This window comes from Eublepharis macularius, chromosome 12, assembly GCF_028583425.1.
Source record: "Eublepharis macularius isolate TG4126 chromosome 12, MPM_Emac_v1.0, whole genome shotgun sequence".
In the NCBI taxonomy this organism is placed as follows: Eukaryota; Metazoa; Chordata; class Lepidosauria; order Squamata; family Eublepharidae; genus Eublepharis; species Eublepharis macularius.
The window spans coordinates 79695110-79719035 of record NC_072801.1 but is presented as its reverse complement, the minus strand read 5'-3'; the positions used below and the strand labels follow the sequence as shown (position 1 = coordinate 79719035).

At 52.5% G+C, this 23926-nt stretch overlaps 1 protein-coding gene across 1 annotated transcript; it reads left to right on the top strand.

Moving 5' to 3' along the window:
- Positions 1 to 222: 222 nt before the first annotated feature.
- Positions 223 to 18699, top strand: FXR2 (FMR1 autosomal homolog 2). The gene is made up of 17 exons (XM_054995144.1): positions 223 to 572; positions 6812 to 6864; positions 9145 to 9238; positions 9332 to 9403; positions 9646 to 9794; positions 10449 to 10542; positions 11471 to 11587; positions 11686 to 11856; positions 12249 to 12327; positions 13040 to 13149; positions 13819 to 13905; positions 14340 to 14553; positions 14781 to 14975; positions 15824 to 16024; positions 17006 to 17101; positions 17280 to 17386; positions 17602 to 18699. Exons 1-17 carry the CDS (start codon positions 522 to 524, stop codon positions 17704 to 17706), a joined length of 1995 nt encoding a protein of 664 aa, XP_054851119.1. The 5' UTR covers positions 223 to 521; the 3' UTR covers positions 17707 to 18699.
- The last annotated feature ends 5227 nt before the right edge of the window (positions 18700 to 23926 follow it).

Here is a 23926-nt window from a genome sequence, read left to right as displayed (position 1 = left end):
TTGGTCGTTGGGAGGGGAGGAAAGAAACGAAAGCGCGAGAGCCAAGCGGGTGGGGAGGAGGGAGAGCGTTCTCCAATCGCTGTGGCGCGAGGGCGCGCGGCGGCCCGGCGATTGGCCAGTGAAGGAGCGACGGGGCGGGGCAGGCGGCGGGCGTGGCTCCGCGCGCGAGGTGGGGCCCCGCCCTCCCCCGGCGCGGCGCGCACGCACGCAGGCACGCAGGGCGGCGGGGGGGCGCGCGCTGTGTGAGGGGAGGTCTCCTGGCGCCGGGCGCGGGTGGGGGAAGCCAGGAGGAGCGCGCAAGGCGAGCGGAGTGGGCCGGGCCGCGCCAGGCCGCGGCTGGGCTGGTCACGGTGGCGGAGCCGGAGGAGGCCGGGCCCCGCCCCGCCCCCATCCCCCCACCGGCGGCGGCGGAGGAGACACAAGCGCGGAGCGGTGGCGGCTCTTCCCCGCCCGCGGTGGCGGCGGCCGCCTCGTCCCCCTCCTCCCCCTCTGCCGCCGCCCCCTCGGCTACGGCGGGGCCCATGGAGGGGCTCCCCGTGGAAGTGCGGGGCTCCAACGGGGCCTTCTACAAGGTGAACGGGGTTGCCATGGCGACGGGGAGGGCGGGGCCGGCGGGTTGCCTTGGGGACCACGGGAGGGAGGGGGCCGCCCACAGGCCGTGCTGGGGGGGGCAGTCGCCCCCTGGGGCCCCCCGCGGGAGCTGCGCGGAGGGGGGCGAGCGGGCCGAGCCGCCCCCGGGACAACTGGGGGGGGGCAGCTGCCTGGCCGGGCGAGTGGGGGGCGCCGGAGGAAACGCAGCCGGCCCTGGGAGGGGTCGGCGGAGGGCTCGCCGGGAGGGGCAGGCGCCTTCAGCCCGTGGGGAGCGGGCTGCTGACTCAGGACCGGCGGGGGGGGGGCTTGGTGTGGAGAGGCTGGGGGTCTGTGCCGGGCTCTGGGTCGGGAATGACTGGACAAGCCGGAGGTGGGCCACTCGGTCAGCTGGGGAGAGCTGGGTGTGGTGTTGGTCCTCGGATGCAGGTCGTGGCTGCGGGGTGGGGTGAAGGGAAGGTGGAGGAAAGATGGGGCCTGGGCATGGAATCGCCTGAGTGGGCCAGGGTGTAAGGGAGCGGGTGGGGGGCCTTGCACTTCAGACTGCTTTCGTTGGTGCACTTTCAACTATCCATGATAAAATATCTTTTAAATCTTTAAGCAGGTGGAGAGGTTGCAAAGAGGAGAGGAAGGAAGCTGTGTTGACTGGAAGAGTGAGAGAAAAGGGGGGAGCACTTCGGTTTAGACATTCTTGCATGAGGGCTAGATCTTGGTGACGGTGGCAGCAGTGGTGGGTCAAGGGAGCTGCGGCATGCTCTCTCCCTCTGAGGAACTTTCCACGGAGCTGTATGGTGGTCTTGCTATGTCTTTGTAGGGACCAGTCCTTATTGGGCAGGCAATTGGGCCAGGGAAATCCATAATTTGAATTAAGGTCTTTCCCTCTTCTGGAGATACCGGTGCTGCTCCACCAGCCACCCTGCACCTTTGCATTCTGAAACTTGCCTTTCTGTGGTAAGGCGTTCTCCCTAAAACGAGGCACCTTAGAATGCAATGAGCTCCATTACTCAATTGCCATCTAGCAGGAGGAGATAAATATATCACAGTTTGGTGTTCCTTTATTGTGTAAGGAAATAAGTAAGGATGCAAGCAAGGCCTTGTAACTGTATCTATTTGCTCCTTGATTGGCATGGACACATGCTCCTTCTAGCTCCTGGCTCTTTCTCCCTAGTGCAGCTTCAGCCCAGCTGGGAGGTCTGTGTATTCAGGAGGGAGCAGTGCTATTTCACTCCTTCATAAAGGCGGCAGATTTCCATCAAGTTGTCCCCCTGAGGGATGAAGGCAAAAACTTCAAATTCTGCCTAGTAACAAGAGGTTGTGCTTGAGTCTTCCAAGTGACAGGCTGTCTTAGACTGTATCTCCATATTTATATTCCATGCTTTCTCTTATAAGCTTGAGTTAGTGGACATGGATTGGGTGATCCCATTCTTTCGTCATCACAACCTTGTGAGCGAAGTTAAGCTGAGCGTGAACAGCTGGCTCAAGATCACCTAGTGAACATCATGGCAGAAGTAGAAATCCACATCCCTCGTGACAACAACTTTCTCACACCCTTCTCCGATTGGAGTACGATAGGGTTCACTTTCTCACAGGCACGCATGCATGCATCATAAAGGTTCCAGAATCAATACCTGCAAAGCTCTCTGGTAGCAGAGCTGGTAAGGAGCTCTTCCTGGGGCTTTGGAGAGCAGGTGCTAATCAGTAGCGGACTAGGTAGACCAGTGCTTTGTGTGTGTGCATGTTTTGAAGTAAGCAGAGTGCTGACTTCCCTCCAGTGGCAGTGTAGTTCCCATCTTAGCACAACATAGCCTGTGAGTTTGAGGGACAAACATGCTTCTGAGGGGCTAGCCTTTGGATTTCACATAACTGCCCAATGAGTCCTGAGTGGAGCTGAGATTTTGATCTGGTTCCCTGGGTTGTCCTTTCCAATTCTGTTGATGAAACAAACCCTGTCAAATTATGAGCATTTCAGAGAGCTTATTCTTAGTTGTGGCAAGACCTTGGTTTCTTACGTAAAAGTGGCTGCTCCAGATACCTTGGGGACGTAAATTTCAGAAGGGAGACCAAGGACTTGTAAGATTCTGAATTCTGTGGCACTTGGATTGGTTGTACACAGAGGGGCTATGCTCATAAACTACTTCTGTTGTGCTGAGGCAGACAGGCATATTTCAGTTAAGAGATTGCTCTTTGGGGAAGCTCTGGGGAATTTGGTAACCTGACCCAAGTGGGGGGTGCAGGGCATTGTTTCTAATGGCTAATTTTAGACCTCCCACCTCAGAATGGAGTCACACCAGCCAGTATGTTCCATGAAGATGGCCGTGAATCAAAGGGATAGGAACCTCTGAAGGCTCATCTTGGCTCCTAGCATCAAGCGCGTTATTTTTGGCCTGTTTGCATACTGTGTGCTGTGGCATCTTCACAGACTTCTTATGATATAATTATGCTTAAACTTATTGCCCATCCTGCCACATAACCAGGTTATCAGCAAAGACACCGCCCCCCCCAATTGTGTGTGGTTCAAAGAGTAACCCTGACTGATGAAGGCAGGAAAGAACAATTGTTTGTAGGTGCCAAAACCCCATACCCAGTTCTGTGAGCACCAGGGTTAGTGCTTTGGATTTTTCCAGATCTGTTATCTTGTTAACGTGCAGATGTGGAGACCATATCCATGTAGTGGTCTCTCCCTCTCCAGCCGAGGATTCCACACTCCCTGTGCCCTCCCTTCTGGCTCTTTTTCTCTACACCACCTTCCTGCATCTGCCTTGGAGTGCAGCTGCTTAAAAAGCTGCTGGGGTGGTGTATCCCACCCCCCACCCCCGCACTGAGAACTTGCAGGGGAATAGGTTGGGCCAAAAGAAAAGGTGTATTTCTCCCTCAGCCGTGAGTTCCCCTGTGAGAGAGAGGTCTTGGTGGCTAGCCTGTAGCTGCAGCCATAGGTGGAGTAGACTGACTTCAAGCTGGAACTATCCACTTTATTCTCTCCAAATGGAATCTCTTCAAAGATTTGCCCTGTTCTTTGCCTACTGCAATACTGTCTCTAGCATCCTCTGTATCAGCTATATATTTATTCATTTTTTGTTTTCTTGAGCTCTCACAAAGACATTCTTGGGATTTTTAAAATTTCTTAGAGAAAGATGAGAGGGTTCAGCATTTATCCCTGTAAGTCCCAGGCTTCTCTGTTCCACAAGCAACCCCTCCTGGAAGTGTAGGTAAAAGCTCCAGCATGGTTCTCTTCACCCCCACCCCCACCCCTCATTTGGGTACATCTGTGCTTCTCGGAGAGTAGATCAGAAGAGCTGAGTGTACATTCTGCCTGTTGCAAAGGAGTAAGTTGGGTGGTTTGGTCTTCCTTGCAGGAGCTTTATAGCACCTGGTGTACATAGCAATACCTGATTATTATCACAGTGTACTTTTTTATCCCAGTAACCCTCCAAGGAGCTTGGGGAGGCATATTTGGGTTTCCCTGTCCCCACCCCCCATTTTGTTTTTGCATCAATCATATGCGTTAGTAAAGAGTCCAGTAGCGCCTTTTAGACTAACCAACATTATTGTAGCATAAGCTTTCGAGAACCACAGCTCTCTTGGTCAGGTGCATTGTCAGAGCAGAGAGCTGTGGTTCTTGAAAGCTTATGCTACAATAATGTTGGTTAGTTTGAAAGGTGCTACTGGACTCTGCTTTTCTGCAGCTGCAGACTAAGGCGGCCGACTCCTCTGGCCATATGAGATAGGTTAGCTTGAGAGAGTGATTGCCTCAGAGCTACCAGTGAGTTTCATAGCTGAATGGGAATTACAGTACAGGTCCTAATCAGACATTCTAACTACCGCGCAATACAAACTGCGTGTGACAACAACTGTATGGCGGCCATCCTGGGATTTAAAATATTTGGGAGCTAGAAATGTTTTTCTTGCCATGCAGTTAGGCAGAACTGTGAATGCAGGTTCTCTGTTGGTGTTAGTGTTATTGGAATATTATTTGTCTTATGTTTTAAAAAAACTTTATATATATATATTATATAGGATCTAAGGGGAACTGTATTGTACTCTACAGTAACATAAATGACTAGTTGTGAATTCTTGGATCCTACACCCAGGGGGTCGCAAATGAATCACAGCTGGGCTTGAAACTCAACACAGACCACAGACCACAGTTTTATTTTAGCACTGACAGTATGGGGGAGGGCAGGTAGGGCAGCCTTGAGGTGGGGATCTGGGAGATATAAATGTCCCTGCGTGCTGGCCGAGTGGAATGAAGGGGCTGAGCTAGTCTGTGTTGAATGAATGATAAATGAGGTGCTCTTTACTGCCTGGCCCAGAGACACATATAGCCTCAGGCACAGCAGCTCTTGAAAGGGGGGGAACCTTCTAGCCCTGTGGGCAATGGGAGAGGGCTGGCAGGCAGACGCTGTTGGCAGAGCTTCCAGGGCCTTTGAGACCACTCCTATTAACACAGTTGTGGGGGTCTTGTGGGATGGTGCTTCTCTGCCACCCTCTGAATTGCTGCAATATTAACTTAGTGCCGGATCTGTTTCTGAGTGATGGGCGAGGGACGGAGTCCAGCCCTCTGCAGCACAAAGCACTGCTTGTAACCTTTGTGAAATTTGTGCGCTCTGCTTGGCAGATGGAGCTGTAGGCAAAACGCAGGCTCTGGCCGAGTGCTCAGGTAGTGAAAACCTGCCCTAAGTGGGGCTTGGGTAAGATCCCCCGCTTCCATGTAGTCATGGATAAGGAGGTGGCCAGCCGCAGCCTCTTCCTCCAGCACCAGGCAAGTTCTTCTTTGCTGCTTGTGCTTTCTGACCTGAGCTGACTGGAACTGTTGCCAACCTGGTCTTCCCCCTTCTGCCAAGTACTATTGTTGCATGTGTAGAAAACCTGTCCTAAAAGCTGCTCGTGGTGCAAGTGGAGGTGGCAGGTCCTAAGAGACAAGTGCTTGCTGCTTCCTTGTGGAGGGCAGCTGTCTAGGCAGGCCTCTTTCTGCAGGAGCAGCTGTTCCTCTTGTCACCCTTTTTGGACACGCAGGACATTCTGCCCTGTGCTCATCACGTTCTGAACTCGGGGCATGTTTGTGCTTCCCAGCCTTGGCCTCTTCCCAGCACCCCCCGGCAGCTGCCCCTCTTCCCTTGACAGTGAGGCGGACTGAAGCCCATTGCTGGCAAATACGTGAAGGGTGAGGGGTGGCTCTTTCCTCACGGGAATGCGGCCACAGATTGCCAGCCCCTGGAGAGAGGGGCTGTTTGGCCCTTCATCCTTTGGGCAACGGGTCTCAGAACAGTTACAGACCCATGCAGGAGTCACATGCATAAAATATCACTGAATCCCCCTGTAATACTCTAGGATGTTACTTATGCTCACACATAAGTTGATACTAATTGTAGTTTCAAATAAGTTACTGTTCCTTGATCTGGTTTCTGTCAACTCCTGAAAGTTGTTGGTGGTAGCCACCTGTGCCAGTGCACTGCTAGCTAGCCAGCTGGGTGCAAGGGAGAGGAAGGAGCTGGCTGCTGGGGCCCAGGACAGTAGAGAGTAGTGGAAGCCGGAGTTCAGCCTCCTTTGTGTGCCCTGCATTGCTTTAACGTCAAGATGTGCTGAGCTGGCTTCTCCCATGGACTAGGGGTGGCTGATGCCATTCTGTGAGTGGGGAGAAGCAAGTCTGGCCCCGAGCAAACTGCTTCCCAAGGAAACTGCTTGGGATGTGTGTGTGTGTGTAAGATGCCGTGAGTGAGCTCATTGAAGGAAGGCTGGCACACGCAGTGCAGAGAACGCATTCTAAATGGCAAACGAGATGCTGAGCGTATGAGACGAGCGCATGCCTTCCTAGAAACCTTCACGTGAGGCCTGGGGGACCACTGTTTTGCATTGGCGTTGTGTCCTGAGCAGATGTCCCTTGCCCCTGAGTGTTCCTGGTTCTGTAGTAGCAGAGGATGGCCAATGTTTCGACCCTCCCGGCCACGGAGCCTGTTCTAAGGGCCAGGTCCTCTGGGGCCCTTCCAGGCATTCAGGTCATATGCTTGCTCTGTTGTGGCCACACACAGTGTTGTCGGTGATTCCTTGTTTTGTTCAGGGTCTGTCCCTTGCAGCGTGGCTTGGTAGGTACAGGGTGCCAGGTGCCTTGAGTCCAGCTCTCGTTGTCCAGTGGTGCAGTAGCTTTGTTGTGGCCTTGGGTAGCAATTCTGCCCGGTAAGGTTTGGCCAGTTGCTGCTTGGTGTTAATGCCTGTTCCTTTTCTGCAGGGTTTTGTTAAAGATGTTCATGAAGATTCGGTCACGATATCCTTCGAGAACAAGTGAGTACCCACCAGGGAGGTGCCCTGCTAGTCCCTGGCCAGGGAATGCCTGGAGAGCAAGGGCAAACGCGTGCCCGTTGCCACTCAGGGCCAAGGCCCACACATCTTCTTTCACCCAGACTCTTGAACAAATAGGAATGTCTGTTCCTGGGATCTTAAAATAAATTGCCTGGGTGGCAAGTGGCTGTGGCAGTCCCAGTAGAACCCAGATGTCCTGGCACAAGATCCCGCCCCCTCCCCATGCGGTTCCCGGAATGTGACGGGCGATCTTTTGGAAGTTGCCTGGTATATAGGAAGCTTGCAGCACCTCAAGTTTGGTGCTGACTCTTTAGAAGCGGAGACCGGCACCTGTGGATTGGTGTTAAAAACATTCTGAGAGAGCTGTCTGACAGTTCACTTAGTTCCCTTTTCCCATCTGGTTTATATTCGTAACTTTTGCCTGGCTGATGTGGGGTGAAAGGGGAGCCAGTGTCATGGCACCGTTCTTATTTCTGGGAAATTCTGCTTTTTGGCATCTCCTGCTACCGGCCAGATTCCCTCCCCCTTATGGAGAACGCCTCGTTGTTCACTGGTGGCTCGAACAAGCCTAGTCTGGCTGTCCCCTTAGGCCTGAGTGAAACCCCTGGGTGCCTGCCCTTCTGACCAGCCTCTTCAGCCACCCCATTCACATTTGCAGCTTTGATTCTCGAGTGGGTGCCGCTGATACAAACTGGCCATTTGGAGATGGGTCTGGATTGGCTTACATTGAACTTTCTTCTTTCTCGTGATTGTGGGACATGGAATGTTCTGTAGCAGGAATAACTGTTACCACGTACCTACAGATTTCTTCTTCTTGGTTCAGCTGCTTTGAGTCAAATTAGAATGGCATTTTCAGTCATAATTTTCAGTCATAATAGGCTTGTCCTAGTCTTCCTTTTATTAGACATGCCTTGGATGGGGGAAAAGTAGTTGCCTGCCTAGAGTCTTCGCAAGGGCTGTGTCTAATGGCTTACCTAGCCCTGATTTCCCACCCTGCTGCAGGAATCATGTAACATGGTGGGGTGAGATGTGTCTCCGAGGACATCAGACCCCCTGGGAGGTGTGGGTATGCACTAGACACCAGATTACAGCCTCCTCCTCGCACAGCAGATACCCTGACATGTGACTAGCATTTTTAAAACTTATGTGGGGGGAGGGAGAATGACCTGAGCCAAAATCCTGAATCAGCCAGTCAGAAACTGAGATTTTTAAAAATGTGCTGTCAGACAAGGCCATTTCTTAGCAGCTGAAGTAGAAGGGAATCCTGTGGCCTGCCTGGCGCAACAGCTGCAGGAGTGAAGCCATCCTATCCTTCGGCCAGTGTGGCTGAACCATTGCTGTGTGGCCCCACGGCTGTTGCCGGTTGAGTTTGTGTGTTGGACCCCTCCTCGGCATGAGCAGCGGCTGGCTTTGCTAGCATCGCCTCTCCCCCAGTGGGCCCCTCCTGCAGCTACACCTGCCTGCTTCCTCAGAGGCATGCAACTACTGGCTGCTCGTCAGTCCGTTTTGCAGCACCCTGGCCAGTTCCTTGGGCTGTTCTCTGGTGAGCTGGAGGCAGAGCTTCGTCCTGCCCTCAGACAGATGGTGAGTGGCAGGCTGTGAATACCCATGAAGCCTGGCTGAACTTTGGAGGATCCCAGGAGGAGCTCCCAGCATTTCAGCTCCAGGTGCTGGGAAAGATACTCCTCTGCCTTGAGACCCTAGAGAGAAGAGGCAAGAATGAGCTGGACAGATAAACTACTTGATTCAATAAAAAACAGCTTAATGTGAAGATGGTCGGCTAAAAATATGGGCTGGTCCCCATAGCAGATGGCTTGTGCTTGAGATGTTTCCCTTTACTGTTTTTCTGTCATGGAGAATTCTAAACTAGCTGAAAATGGAAATCTTGGGAGGCCTGAACTCCTCACAGTTTGGGTTCCAGGAGTCCAGCATAAAACGTTCAGAGCCCGCCTCTGACATGCCTGGAAGCAAAATCCAAAGCTCCAAGGGAATCAGCACACGTCTCTCGAGGCCTGTGCTACCCTTGCCCTGAACCAGACAGGCCTTCTCGTTCTAGCTAGTAAAGCACGTCGCGAGTGGCAGGTGGTGACTTCTCTCCAGCAGGATCAGTCCTGCTGAGTCAGGAGAGAAGTGAAGATCTTCTTAGCAATTGGGGCAGGGCATATACAGAGGGGGTGCAGAGTTGTTTTCCTAATTGCTGGCTTACAAGGTTTGTAACTTGTTGAGCAGTTACCGGGAATAATTTTCTGTGCCTTCTCCCAGCTGGCAGCCCGAAAGGCAAATCCCGTTTGGTGATGTGCGGCTGCCCCCACCCGTGGAGTACAGCAAAGAAATTTCAGAAGGAGATGAGGTGGAGGTAAGCAAGGCCCGCCTTGCGGCTTCATCCTGTGGGTGGGAGGAGGAGCTTTCGGGCTGGCCCAAATGCTGACTGCATGTGCTGTCTCTCTAGGTATATTCCCGAGCCAATGAGCACGAGCCATGTGGCTGGTGGCTAGCCAGAGTCCGCATGATGAAAGGAGACGTAAGTCTTGTGGCATGACTCCCCCTCCCCATTGAATCTTACCTGGCTTACAGCTGGGTGCAGAGTTGCAGTTCCCTTTTTACCCGTGTGTGGCCCTCCGTGCAGAAAGTTTTCCACCTTCTCTCTCTGGCCACAATGAACACAATGTGGGGAGTAGAATTTGCACCCCATAGATGCTTTGGGGTGTCTGTTCCCTCCACCTGCATTTTTGCCCATCCACTTCCTCCTGCTTTCTCTTGTAGTTCTATGTCATAGAATATGCTGCTTGCGACGCCATCTACAATGAAATTGTCACGCTGGAGCGACTGCGGCCTGTCAACCCCAGCAAAGTGGCCACTAAGGGCAGCTTCTTCAGATTTACCATTGCGGTGCCAGAGGACCTCAAGGAAGCGTGAGCATTGCGGGTCTCATTGAACGCGTGTGGTGTGTGAATTGTATGCCAGCTCCACAGGTTTTACAGCTGAGGCTGCCCATCAATCAGCTCTACTCTAGATGCCCTCCTGTCTGCCTCCCCCTCCAGAGCCTTTTTTGTAGTGGCCCCTTCACTTGTTGTGCTTTGCCTGCTGCCAGGTGGGCTTTTTGTGTGTTTGCCTGCTTAGCCTCCTGTTCATGCTGCATTTCAATTTTTGGGGTTTTTATTGATTTTATTGCAAAGGATTTTTAAGAGATGATATCAAGGCTGCTGCTTTTATTGTATTACTCGTTTTACTATTCACTGATAACTTGTATTTTTTTATTGTGGAGATTGGACTCCATCTCAGGTCTGTGTGCAGGAGGCGGTAGGGTGTTTTAAATCTGTGAGCTGAGATTTGTTTGCATCATGCGCATGTCTCTCAAGGCTGGGGGACTGGGCTGAACTAGGAGTGTGTTGGGGAGGCAGTGTGGGAAGAAAGAGTGCTGATTGGGAGCGGAGGAGGAAGGGTCCTGAGCTTAGCAGCAGAAACAGCTGCCCTGGGCAGCATCAGCCCCTTCCCAGCTGGGCTTCCAGTCATGCTGGTGTTGAGGCTTCTCAAAATGGATTGATGAATCTGTCGCTTCTTAACAGCTGCTCAAATGAAAATGTACATAAAGAATTCAAGAAGGCTGTGGGCGCAAACTGCATCTTCCTCAGCTCTGCCAGCAGCGAACTGGTTATCCTTGTAAGACCTGCTACCTCTTCTGGGGATACTGTTGGGGGGGAGCGGGGAGGGAAGGCAATTCCAGCTGAAGTGTGTTAACTAAATGCCCTGCCTGCATTTTTCTAGCATAAAAGTTTTGCAAGGTGACGCCTGGTTTCTTTCTTGGCTGTACTTTGTGCTTGGGAAGGATGGCTCTTCACACCCCTCTAGTGTCAAGACTCTGTATGGCCATTAAACTTGTAGCTACCTTTTTGAAATAGGCAGGTATTTTGTGAAGGGCTTTGCCCATGCCAGGCCTGTTGTTCTCTGTTCTCCTTTCCTCAGTGCTGAGAGTTCCTGGAGGCGCACTTGCACTTAAGAGTAACTGTTCCCTTCAGGATCTTAATTTACTGTTTTCAATATGTCAATTTATTTTAATTTAAATGATCTGCCTGTTTAAACCAGGCCAAAAACTGATGCAGCACGTCTTCAATCTGACCATCTTGATGATGTCTTCATTAGCTTTACGCTCTCCAACTTGGCGAGCCTTTAATTTCCCACTGAGACTTGATATGGGCAGATTTGGCGTCTTGCCGTTCCCCTTCCTTGGGCCTGGTCATTACAGCGTGACTCCGCCAGGCTTGCGCTTCGACCTGTGTAGGGCAGTGGTTTTCACACTTCTGTGCTTTCACAGTAACTCCACAGTACTTCCTCCTTCCCAAGAGAAATGCAGGAACCCCGCACATGTATTCTGGTACAGTGGGCCCCCTCCTCCCTGCATTATGAACTTACAGCATTGCTGTATGTAACGGGGTTTCCCACATGATGTGGGAGCAAAAGCAGAGCCTCCTCTTCTCCCCTGGATTTGTAACCCACCTGCAAGAGAGTCCTGCGCCACAGGGGCAGGGGTCTGTGTTCTCTCTGCTGCCTGGGAGGGGGCAGCTTCCTGATTCCTCTCCTTTCCCTGCAGTCCACAAATGAATCCACTGTCAAGAGGGCCTCCCTGCTGGGAGACATGCATCTTCGCAGCATCCGAACCAAGCTGATGCTGATGTCACGGAATGAGGAAGCCAACAAACACTTGGAGGTACAAGAGAAGCCCCTTCGCAGTGCAGCGGGTGGGGTGTGGAAGAGTTTGAAGAGGGAAGTGCCTCATTTGCGTGGTGCACCTGCCTCTTCCCACAGACAAGCAAGCAGCTGGCCTCGGCATTCCAGGAGGAGTTCACGGTGCGCGAGGATCTGATGGGGCTAGCCATCGGCACCCATGGGGCCAACATCCAGCAGGCCCGCAAAGTGCTGGGTGTTACTGCCATTGAGCTGGATGAGGAGACCTGCACCTTCCGCATCTATGGGGAGGTGAGGGCCGGGGGGCAATCTAGTAGAACTCTGGGTTTTTTTGTGGGGGGGGCAGGTCTTTTATTTGAGAAAGGCATGCAAAGGCTAGTTTCTCAGGGGGGGTGAAGTGGGTTTGGTGATCTGAGCCAGTGAGTCTGTGTTCTTGTGAGACTGAGCTGGAGCAGAAAGTTGAAAATTTGGAGCTGGAAGGATCCCGAGATAAGAGAGACTTTAAAGGAGAGCAGGAATAAGCAGAAGGTTGTGGCTCCCTAGAGAGAGCCAGGCTGACCCAGTCCTCGTATGCCACAGGAGGGATGTCTTGACGCATCTTGACTGTTTGGAACCTCAACAGCCAGCGGATGAATGTTAGGCTGCTTGTTACTTGCTATACCTTGCTCTTCTGTTCTCCATAGACCCCTGAAGCCTGCAAGCAGGCCAGAAGCTATCTGGAATTCTCTGAAGACTCTGTTCAAGTCCCCCGGAACCTCGTGGGTGAGTGAAACAGTTTCCCAGCTCCAGGATAAACATACTGAAACCTCCTAGTGGGAGTGAAAAACCAGCTCTGGCTTGTGTGTGCAGCAGGGAAGATGCGGGATTGAGGATATGGTGGAGCTAGAGATGGCCTGGGGTGGGGGATTCAGAGCTGGTCTTCAAGGTATCTTCTAGCTGTGTTAGGGATTGTGTTAGACTGTAGGGTTGGGCATAAGCATGTGAAACAAAGATGATGATGAGGTACCTTTTGGCACAAAGATTACTGATGGTTATGTGATGTGAAACTGTCCTTCTAGCTTTCTTGCACCCATACCTTTGTCCTGTAGTCTCCTAGCCTTCTAAGACACTCCACCCCCCTCCCCATAGCATACAGCTTCCATTTCATAGACTCATGGAGTTGGAAGGGTCCTTACAGACCATCTAGTCCAACCCTCGGCCCAGTGCAGGAACAGCCTAAAGCATCCCCAACAATGATTCATCCAGCCACTCCATGAAGACTGCCAATGAGGGGGAACCCACCACGTCCCTAGGCAGCTGATTCCACTGCTGGGTTACTCTGAACATGAAGAAGTTAAGATGGGCGTCCAGTTACCACGGCTCCCACGCAGCTGCCTCAGTGGCTAGCGTGAGCCCCCAGGCAAGCAGTAGCTTGATCTTGGCCTCGACTGCCCCGTTTTAACACCGTCCATCTTTTGCTTCCATTTCGCTGCAGGGAAGGTGATAGGCAAGAATGGGAAAGTCATCCAGGAGATCGTGGACAAGTCAGGCGTTGTCCGGGTCCGGGTAGAAGGTGACAATGACAAGAAGAACCCCAGGGAGGAGGTAAGTGTCTGGCTCTCCTCGGCCCTTTGGCCAGGTCCCCCTTCCTTCCTTCCTGTCCGTTTCGTGCCTTGCTGGCTGGGGGATGTGCTCTGCTTTGGACCCTGGGTTAAAGCAGCATGAGAGAGGCCCTGGGCAAGATTCTGCAAGTTGGACCCTGGTGTTTGGAGAGGCCGTTCTTTTGGCTTGGGGGCTACATAGTGTTAGCCACACAAAGGTTACTTTTCCAGTTTGAGAGAGTCCCAGGATTACATATGAACATAAAAGCCCCATGGATTAGATCAGCGAGGGCCCGTCTCATACAGCAACCAACCAATTCCCCTGGAGGGGCAACGGGCATAGCAGCCGAGAGCCTTCCCTGCCGCTGCCTTCAAGCTCTGGTGCTGCTTCCGGATATGGAGGCTCCCTTTGGTCTCCTCTCCTCCAGGAATCTGCCTAACACCCTTTTAAGGGCGGCCTTCTCCCATATCACCCTATATGTGTCCTCTGGTCATCTTCCTTGCTTCGGGTGCCCCCTTCCATCTGAGGCTAGACAAGTGGCAACTCTAGAAAGGGAACTCGTATTTGCCTGGTTACCCTGTATGCTTGAGAATTGGTTAATCAGCTGCTGGTTTATAAAGCTCCTCCTGCTGTGTTGAGGCCCCCTTGCTAGTCTCTCTGCTTCTTCCTCAGGGGATGGTTCCTTTCATCTTCGTGGGGACACGGGAGAACATCAGCAACGCACAGGCACTGCTGGAGTACCACCTCTCCTACCTTCAGGTGAGGTCTTTGCTGTTGCTACAGAGATGTGCCATGCACCAGACCAAGATGCTTCCTAAGAAGCTGTTCCTAAGAAGTCTGTGGTATCTTTTGCAGCCCTATCCTGAGTTGCAGTGTGATTGATTTGGGATGAGGGGCAGCTGGTGGACTGTGGGGATTGAGTGGCCCTTGGGGAGCTGAAGAAGGGAGCTCTGGCTCTCAAAAGCTTACATTCTGGAAATCTTGTCGGTCCCTAAGGTGGCACTGAACTCCAGTTCTTGAGGGGCTGTTTGACAGTGTGGCACATGCTGCGTCTCCTGTCCTTGGGAAGCCCCAGCCACCTCTAGCCTCTCTGTGCGGCTGTGGTGCTTTCTCCACCTGGTTCCGTTCTAGAAGTGGCCTGTGATTGGACTTTGGGGCTCTATTCTCAACCCTTCCCATTCCTCTCCTCCTAGGAGGTGGAACAGTTGCGCCTCGAGCGCCTACAAATTGACGAGCAGCTGCGACAGATCGGCCTCGGCTTTCGCCCACTCTCCAACCGGTCCGACAAGGATAGGGGCGGCTACACGACTGATGAGAGCACCTCCTCCTCGCTGCATGGCACACGGACCTATGGGGGCAGCTATGGTGGGCGAGGCCGAGGGCGCAGGGGACCCAATTCTGGCTACGGTGAGGAAAGGGACATGGGAAAGTGGCGGTGCTTAGTCTTTACCCTGACATCAACCTTTTCTCCTGGAAACGAGTATATGTTGAAAGCAGGGATCTCCCCCAAAGGAGCATGCAGAGCAAATGACTCTTGACAGCAGCTCGTCTACTTGCTGGACAGGAAGTAGCCAGACATTCTCCCTTTCCTCCCCTCCACCCTAAATGACACCTTTCTGGCTTTGTTTTACCAGCTACCAACTCGGATGTGTCCAATGCCTCAGAGACAGAATCAGAAAAGAGAGAAGACTATGAGTGCCCGCAGCCCAGTGACCGCGACCCTCGCCAGGAGGACAGCCGCAGACGGGCAGGCGTGGGGCGGGGGCGGGGTCCTGCTGCAGTGCCCCGTGGGAACAGCAGCAAGTACACCAACTCCTCCATCAGTTCAGGTAGAGAAGGCGGGGGCCTTGCCCTGCTGGTGTTGCCAGGGGTCTGTATGTGTTGTGGCGGTTGTAGCCTTTCAGTCCAGCCAGAGGCTGGGCAAAGGCACCTTGGAGAGCAGCCAGCCTCTGAGATGGGGTTTGTGTGAGCCTCCCAGACAGCTTCGTCTTTGCCTCTTTGAAGCGGCATTTTAGGGTGGAGAGGAGCTTATCCGTCCTTCTTTCTCTCCAGTAAAACTCAGCTCAGACTTGCACTGCTGTCCATGCTGGGGCCAGCTGGGATGCGTGGCTTGCAGAGTGGCCCTGAGTCTCCACTGACTCACTCACGGTCCTCTCCCCCTGTTCCCTGTAGGCCATCGTGGACTCCTTTTCTTGAACTCACAGCAAATGGATCCTGGACTTTTAATTTGTTATGCTGAAAACATTTATATCTCATACTGTCAACTCGTAGCTCCTGCTGTGGGTTATAAATGTCCAGTAATATAACTGCAGTCCCTGTCAAAATGAGCGAAAGATCATAGAAACAGTAACAACAAATCTTACGAGGAACCATCAGTAGTATCTGGTGTCAAGTCTGATAAGCAACGAAAAAGAGTCACAGTAAAACTGGCTGTTGGTAATCATAATTTTAAAAATTCAGCAAGCCAGAATAACATACATTTACGTGGCAGCAATAAAAAGGTGGTAAGAGAGACAGGCACTACCAGATCAAATATGCAGAGCTTGAGGCAGGTCCACTGAAAACGTGCCTTAGCCATCTGCTTCAGCGGAATGTTTTGGCTTGGTGGAGCGAAAATTGACATTCCTGCCCTCCTCAGTGATGCCTGCTGGCTGATGCTAGGCCTCTCCCAACACAGTATTGAAAGATCCTGACAGCAACCCATACAGCCTGCTGGACAACACCGAAACAGACCAGACAGCTGATACTGATGCCAGTGAGTCACAACCAGTCAGCAACCGTCGGCGCCGGTCTCGCCGGCGCCGTACAGATGAAGATGCCACAATGATGGATGGAGCCCTTGAATCGGACAGTATGTCTGTCAGTGAAAACGGCGTGGGTATGTTTGGTGTGGGCAGAGCCCCTTCCCGGCTAGGAGTAACTGTGGGTAGGGCTGCCTAGCAGGCCTGGCGGAGAGAGGGTGGGAAAGGATGGGTCTGAGAGGGGGAACTCTGGCAAGAAGCCAGGTCAGCCCTTGTGGCCTTCAGCTGCCCTAAGCCTCTTTTGCCTTCTCAGAGCAACATGGTGGCACCGCTGCTGTCAGGAGCAGATAATAGGTTGCTCAGGAGCTGGAGGGCCTGGGCCGTAGGTGTCACGTGGTGTAGGTTTGGGCTGCAGGATGGGGTCTGACCTGCTGGTGAGGGTTAGCTCACTGAAAATAAGCTACACCTCAGGGTGTGGCAAGAGAGGCACATTCCTTGCTGGGGATTATTAGGAAAGGGATGGGAAACGGTAGGTCTGTCGTAGGGCTGCATTTAGAATCTCTGTGCAGTTGTGGATGCTCTAGGCCAGTAGGCCAGAAAATAGCAACCCAAGTGATTTGGGACTTGGATCAGCCGTCCCTAAGAGTTCAGAGCTTTTCAGTCTAGAGAAAAGACAATGGGGGGCGGAGGGGTCACATGTTGTAAGGGTCCGTGCAGTTATGCACAGGGTAAAGAAGGTGGATTGAGAACCAATCTATTTTTCATCCCTTTCACAGAAAGCTAGGTTTCGACTGCTGCCCAGTATACTAGGGCAGTAGATTTAGGACACTGCATAGTTCAAGGAGTTGCTACCATGAGGTCTAGTGATGGCCAGTAGCACAGAGGCCTGTAAAGTGGGGGCTGTGCTAATTGAGCAAATGAGGGCCCTGAACCCCCATGTTCAGTGTGTCTCTCTGAATGCTGGTTTCTGAGGGAGGACCGCAGCCTTCTGCTTCGCGTCAAGCTGAGCTCGACTGCTTCCTCGTGGCTCTTGGCTTGAGGGTGCAGGTCTGCCATGTTCTTCCCCGCTTGTCAAGCCTCTCTGTCCTGAGTGTTTGCCTGTCTTTGACTTTTTCCAGAGGAAGATTCTAAGCCTCAAAGACGCAATCGAAGCAGGCGCCGGCGTAACCGTGGCAACCGTGTGGATGGTTCTATCAGCCGGGACCGCCAACCTGGTACCGTCTAAAGTTGGGCCTTCTAAAAAATTAATTGAAATGGGGTTACCTATCTTTTTGAATCCACAAAAAACCACTCTCAAGGCACTGTGTGCTGTAGTCTGCTTCAGCTGTGCTGTTGATCTGGTCCATTTTCTTTCTCTTGTCTTCTGCCCTTTGACCCCCACCCCTCCACCAGTTACGGTCGCAGATTACATTTCCCGAGCAGAGTCTCAGAGCCGCCAGCAGCCCCCACGCAAAGAAAGTCGGGAGAAATCAGCAGAGGATGCCACATCCAAGCAGAAGGTGAGCTGGAAGGGGAAAGGAGCACCCAGTGCCAGACAAGACTGGGAACAGTGGTACACTTCACATCCGCCTTTAGAGCAAAGCAGAGCATCTTTCATTTCGAAGGCTCTGTACAGAAGGGAGAGAGGGCTTGATTTTTTAAAGCAGCAAGAGAAGGGGGACCAGGTTGTAGTCATCACCTGCTATCCAGTTGTGTTGTCTCTCTTCTCTTCCAGGCTGAGGCCAGCAGCAAGGTTGTGAATGGCCCTTCGGAGAATGGGGAGCACGTGGCTGCCCCTAGCAGTGAGGAGGGAGCTGCCATGGTGAATGGGGTGTCCTAAGGGTCCCCTTAAGTTGTGGCAGCCAAGCTCGCCTCAGCGGAACAAACCGATCCCTACTTTTCACCTGCTTGCAACATCTTAAGACAAATGAAATAAACACCACACCGATCTCTTGTTTAAGAACAAAACCATTATTTTAAAAAAACCAAACCAACCCAATCCCAAGGTAATTATCTTGTGCTCGTTAAAAGCTTGCCAAAGATGGAAAACGTTTTTCCACGGCTCTTAACACATCCTGGTTAAGCTTCAGCAATGGCAGCCAGAGAGGGCAGTGAAAACCCCTCTCTTTCTTTCTTTCTTCTGCCCTCTGTCAGGGTGGGTTTCTGATGCTACCTGAGCTCATTTACCCCCCTCTGGGAGGTGTGGAGGGGGGAGGAAAACTCTGACTGACAGGCATCTGTTTTTGGTGACTTTACCTTTTTTTGCTTTGAAACAAATGAGAGGAAAAATAACCGGCTATTCAAACTGGAGAAAGGAGAGGGGGAGAGAAACCTGTGCCTTCTGATAATGCAGACACGCGCAACCTAGTGCAGAATGCTGTTGTGGTTTTTTGTTCCTTTACTCTTCGACTAGTTTTAAATCGAAGGCAAGGAGTCCGTCATGTCCAAACGGGAGGCAGGAGAGCTAGCCCACCCAGTGCAGAGGGTTCTGTGGCTGTTCGGCTGACACCCCCCCCCCCCCAGCATCAAGCCTTTGCTGGTGCGACTGGGTTTGTGGAGGGATGGGGGAGGTGGTGCCACAAGAGGGTTAAGGGGAGGGTGTGGAACTTGGTTTCTAGGCCACACAGACGTGCATCTTTTTTCCTTTCTTGAAACACTGTGGAAGACGGGACAGGCGTAGGACAAGCTAGCAAGGCAGCGTTGCTCCTGAGGTGGCTGCCGAAAGTTTGTGTGTTTGTGCGTGGGGAAAGGGGGGATTTGATCTGTGACGGTCGAGACTATTTATTTTTCACTGTACAGTATTTAAAGAGAATAAAAACCCAAACTCTTGAACAAAACCACCCACCGGGCTGCTTTCTGTCCTGCCCCTCCTGGTCTTCCTTTGCCCAGTGTATGGCCACAGGGCCGAGGGCCCCCCCCCCCCAGCGACAGGATTCCCTGAAACAAGAGGTCGCCCTCGCCAAGTGCAGCACCTTGTGTGCCGGAACAAACGGGCTGTGCTCTTGGCAGAGCCCATCCGCAGGGTTCTGACCCAGTGCCTGGAAGGTCTGTGTGGGGAAGGATGAGGGTGTGGCTATGGAGCAGCAGCAAAGGGACGGGCGGGAATTGGGGCAGGGCTGCCTCCTGCACTTGGCACGGCTTCTCTGGGCCCCTGAACTGCTTCAAGTGGCAGTGGTTTGCGGTGATGGTCGTCATGTGGCCCAGCTGAGTGGGGCCTGCTGCGGGGAGGGGGTCAGTGTTATGCCTGGGCCTTGGCTGGAGCGGAACCATTTCATGCCCTCCGGTTGCCCACCTCTCCTCTCTCCCTCTGGCTCTGAATAGGCGTGCCAGTAGCTGCGGCTGGAGCTCAGCAGCCTGGTCAGTGTTGCCTGCGTCTTGGAAAGATCCTTCCATGGGCCACTTTGCGAAGAAGGGAGGGCAGGGCCCAGGCTCCCCTGGGGAGAGTAATGCCTGAGCAGGTGCCTTTCCCTGCCTTTTCACTTGCCACACCTATCCGCCCTAACCTGGTGATGAACCAAAATAAGTGGAAGTATTCAAAAGGGGGAGGGGCGGTGTTCTGCCAAGCTGCTTGGCCTGCCCCTGGTTCTCGTGGGAGTTTGGTTTGGGGCGGGGGAGGTGAGAGTTGGCCCTTGACTGCCCTTTGTGTTGAAGGGCTCTATGGCTGGACACTGCTGCGGCTCTGAATTCTCCCCAGTGTCTTGCAAGCAGCCACTTCTTCCTCCTGGTTGGGGGGGCGGGGGGCACGCCTTTTGGCTTCTGAATCTCAAGGCTCTCTGGGTCTCTGTGCCCCAAGGGCATACGGCAGGGACCACGCGAGTGCTGCTAATGGCTCCACTTGGGCTGTCGGTGTTTGTGTTTGTTTGTTTTTCTGAGGGAGGCCCAAACCTCTCCCGCTCCCAGCGAGGCAACGGCATGCCTGGTGCAATGGGTCTCGGACCAGAAAGCCCCGGGGGGCCTGAAGGCGCCATTTTTGGGTGCCCCGAGCTGTGGCTGGGCCTTTAAGACAGGAGTGGAAGAAGTGTGCATTTCCCATCCTTTCCTCCTATTTTAACTGAGGCCTCATTCATTTAGTGCAATGGTGGTTATATTTCCTGTGGTCCTTCTAGTGTCCAAAGCTGTTGTACCTATGTTCTTTTGTAATCTCTTCCACCCTGCAAAGTAGACCCTTATATTGCAGATGCTGGTGCTGAGGCCTAAGGTCACCAAATTCTGGGCAGGGGATTTGAACCAAAGACTTCTCGGATCACACTCCCTGTGCCAAGTCACACACACACACACACCCAAGCTAGCTTTTGTCTTGACAATGCCTTATATGGGAGAGGGAGAAACGGAGGTGTTTGTGCACCGAGTATTCTAGTTCCCCTAAAGGAAGACTTCATTTCATTAGCAGACACAGCAGTGGTTTTTTTAAAAAAAGGGTTTAAACCTCTGCATACCAGTGTTAGGGGCCAATATCAGGGGGAAGCCTTGGCCCTTTAGGGCAACTGGTTGGCCACCATGGGCCACCCGTCTAAACCAGCAGGGCACCTGTGGTTTTAGTCAGAGGCCATGGCTCACGGCTCACATCAACAGGTGAAGAGGCCATTCTGGCCCCTCTACTAGAGGGGGGGGAGGCTTCAGAGCTGAACTTTGCCAGGAGAGGTGCTATGGCTTAATTTAAGTAGCCGCACAGTGTGCTTGGTGGAGGAGTGGCTTTCCATGGGTGCTACAGGTGTGCCTTACCTCTCCAGCCCAGCCCAGCCCAGCCCCTGCCTGCAGCTCAGCTGCAGTGGCCCACAGAAGGGGCTTTACAGCAGCCTGTGGTTTTCAAAACAGGTTTGGGGGCTAGAGCAAACCATGCCCCTCAGTACCCTCTCGATGCAGAGGACCTGTTTGACTAGCCGCCAAAGAATGAGCAGAAGGGAGAAACCATAAGTGCTTGGTGTATGGAAAGAGCTTCAGTTCGAGCTCACACCTTATCAACGAACCCACAGAGATAAGCCATATAAATTCTCACTGTGGGAAAAAACGAGGAACTGACCACATAAAACTACACTGAAGAACACGCGTGAGAGAAAACCATACAAATGTTCGGAATGTGGAAGGAGCTTCAGCGATAGATGAAACCTTACAAGTCATGTTCATGGGGGGTGGGGGCATATAATCAATGAAAACAAGCCTCCCTCCATGGCAGGCATGACTTCTCAGCTGTCTCCAGATTGGCCACAGGGATCAGAATGGGTGGGATTTTCAGAGCCGAACATTAAAGGAAAAGCCTGGCCCATACAGTCCCCTGAAATGTGGCACAGATCAGCAGTTGCACAATGTCCCTCTGTTACTGGCAATGGAAGTAAAGATGTATTTTTAAGAATCCAGGGAAGTGCCAGCAGCACAGACAGAGAGGGTAGACAAATCCCCTCTTGAACAAACACTAGATGCAACCACTTCTCTAGTCTATAAGAACCTGTGGTTAGAATATCCAATCAGGATTAAAGAAATTGAAGCTCAAATCCCCTCTATGCTTTTTATTTATTTATTGTCTGCCTTTCTCACTGAGAATCAAGGCAGATTACATAGTGCAAGTCAATATGGGTCAATGGCTGGGACATTCAATAAACAATATGGTAGGTATGGAAGAAATTTGAAAACAAACATGGATCTGAATACAGATATGAAACAGTGCAGAAACAAAACAAGTAATTTGACATGCTATATTAAAGAATGTGGAAACTCCCAGCAGGAGCATATCTACACTTACAGCCAGTATCTAGTAGTATAGTCTACAGTCCCTATCCTTTTACCAAGACAACTGCCAGAGTAAAAAGCCAAGTTTTGCATAGTTGGTGGAAAGCCAGGAAAGTGGGAGTTTTCCTGCCACCTTCAGGCAGGCCATTCCACAAGGTGAGGGCGACCACAAAGAATGTATGTGTACAGGTCGCTGTTGATTTTTCCCGTTTGCAGGGTGTTAGCTGCAGAAGGCCCTGCTCAGATGAGTGAAGGTGCTGTGGTGGATGTAGAGGGAGAGGCCATAAAGGTCTTTCTATGTGATAGCCAAACCCTTGAATTGGCCAGTAACGAACAGGAGCGACTGCAGCATTGGGAATAATGTGTATGCTCCACCTAGCTCCTGCAAATAGCCAATCTGCACAGTTCTGCCCCGGGTGGGATATCTCAATTTACTTTGAGGCAAGGCCCATGTAGAGTGCATTACAGTAGGTTAACCTCGAAGTTAATCATGGCGTGCATCCAGACTGCCAGATCAGCTTTGTTGAGGTAGGGGGGCCATCTTCCAGCCTACTCTAAGTAGGGAGAAGGCCTTTTTTGCAGCTGCATTAATTTGCTTCTCTAGCAGCAGTGCTGGATCCAGTATAACCCCCAGGCTCTTAACCAAGTCTGCAAGGGCCAACTGAACCCCATTAAAAGTGGGGAGCACCATGACCTTCAAGATCTCCGTCTTCCCAACCGGCATCAAGAACCCAACTTCTTGTCTGGGCTCAGTTTCAGTTTGTTTCATTTCAGCCAGTTGACCACAGCTGTCAGGCAGTGACTGGGCACCATTATTGTATCACCTGGGATTTGGGTAGTGAGAATATACAGCGCTGGGTGTCACCTACCTTTTGATGGTGTCCAGTTCCATAGCTACAAATTATTTCTCCTGAAGGCTTTACGCGGAGCTTCAATCCCTACTGCATCCCTGTTGGTGAGAAAGGCAGTGTAGACAGGGTGGGTGGGAAAATGTCCCCTCCTTTACTAAACAGTTAACCTCTTTGAGTTATGAGACCAGTGTGGTTGAGTCTGACTAGGATCAAGGAGGACTAGGTTTGAATCCTGACTTAGCCTCTGAAGGTTGCTGACTTTGGGCCAGGCACACATTCTCAGCCTAAACTACCTCTTAGGTTTGGTGTGAAGGTAAAATGCAGGGAAGGTAAACTTGGGGAGAAAGGGGGACATGACGGTAACAAATTACAACTTGACCTCGCTCCCCCCACCCCCTTAACTGTGTCCCAGCAAGCGCCTGTACTTTACTGGCTGCATGGCAACCTGGCATTAAACGGGGAGCTCCCCTACCCCTGCCTTTAACGGGGGAGGGGGGCAAGAACAAGAGTCCAGTGGCACCTATAAGACTAACAAAATTAGTGGCAGGGTATGAGCTTTTGTGAGCTACAGCTCCCTTCTTCAGATCTTTTCCACTGCTATAGACAAACGCGGCTGCCCATCTCGATTTAAGGGGTGGGGCGGTTAAGAGAACGACTGACCAGAATCTTTTCCTTACCTCAAGGCCCCGTGGTGCAGAGTGGTAAGCTGCAGTACTGCAGTCCAAGCTCTGCTCAAGACCCGAGTTCGATCCTGGTGGAAGCCGGGTTCAGGTAGCCGGCTCAAGGTTGACTCAGCCTTCCATCTTTCCAAGGTCAGTAAAATGAGTACCCAGTTCCCTGGGGGTGAAGTGGGGAAGGCAATAACAGAGAGTCTGCCAAGAAAATCGTGATGCGACACCCCCCCCCATGGGTCAGTAATGACTCGGTGCTTGCCTTTATCTTTACTACCACCCCAGGGCTCCTGGTTGGCTCCTGGTCGAAACAGGACGCTAGACAAGAAGGACCGCCGGCTGATCCAGCAGGGCTCCGCGGGTGTCCTTAAATGACCTTGTTCAGGTGCTTTTCGTTCAAATGGGACGATAGTAAAAGCAAAACCGGATCCCCTCCCAAGCGCTGACCCGTTTCCTCCCCTTGCCTGCTGCTGTTTCAGGGAAGGATCCGGCCTCTCTGAACTGCGCCCCCGCCCCAGTTTCCTTGGTGGCCGCAGGGCCTCAAAGGGTCCATTCAGCCCCCCCCCCAGCAGGTGGGCCCTTTCTCCGTGCGATCGAGGCAGCTTGGCCTGGGGGGGGGGCGGTGTCGGCCTGCGCCAAGCAACCTCCCAGCCGCCCTCCCGGCCCCGAGGGGAGTCGACTTCTGCTTCCGACGAGAGCCTCTGTGAGTCTGAAGGAAGGAGCGCCGGGTTACCGCCACCGAGCCTACCTCGCAGGGGTAGAGGCAGGGCGAACCCTCGACGCGCCGCTGCAGGCGTGGCCGGAGAAGCAGGTG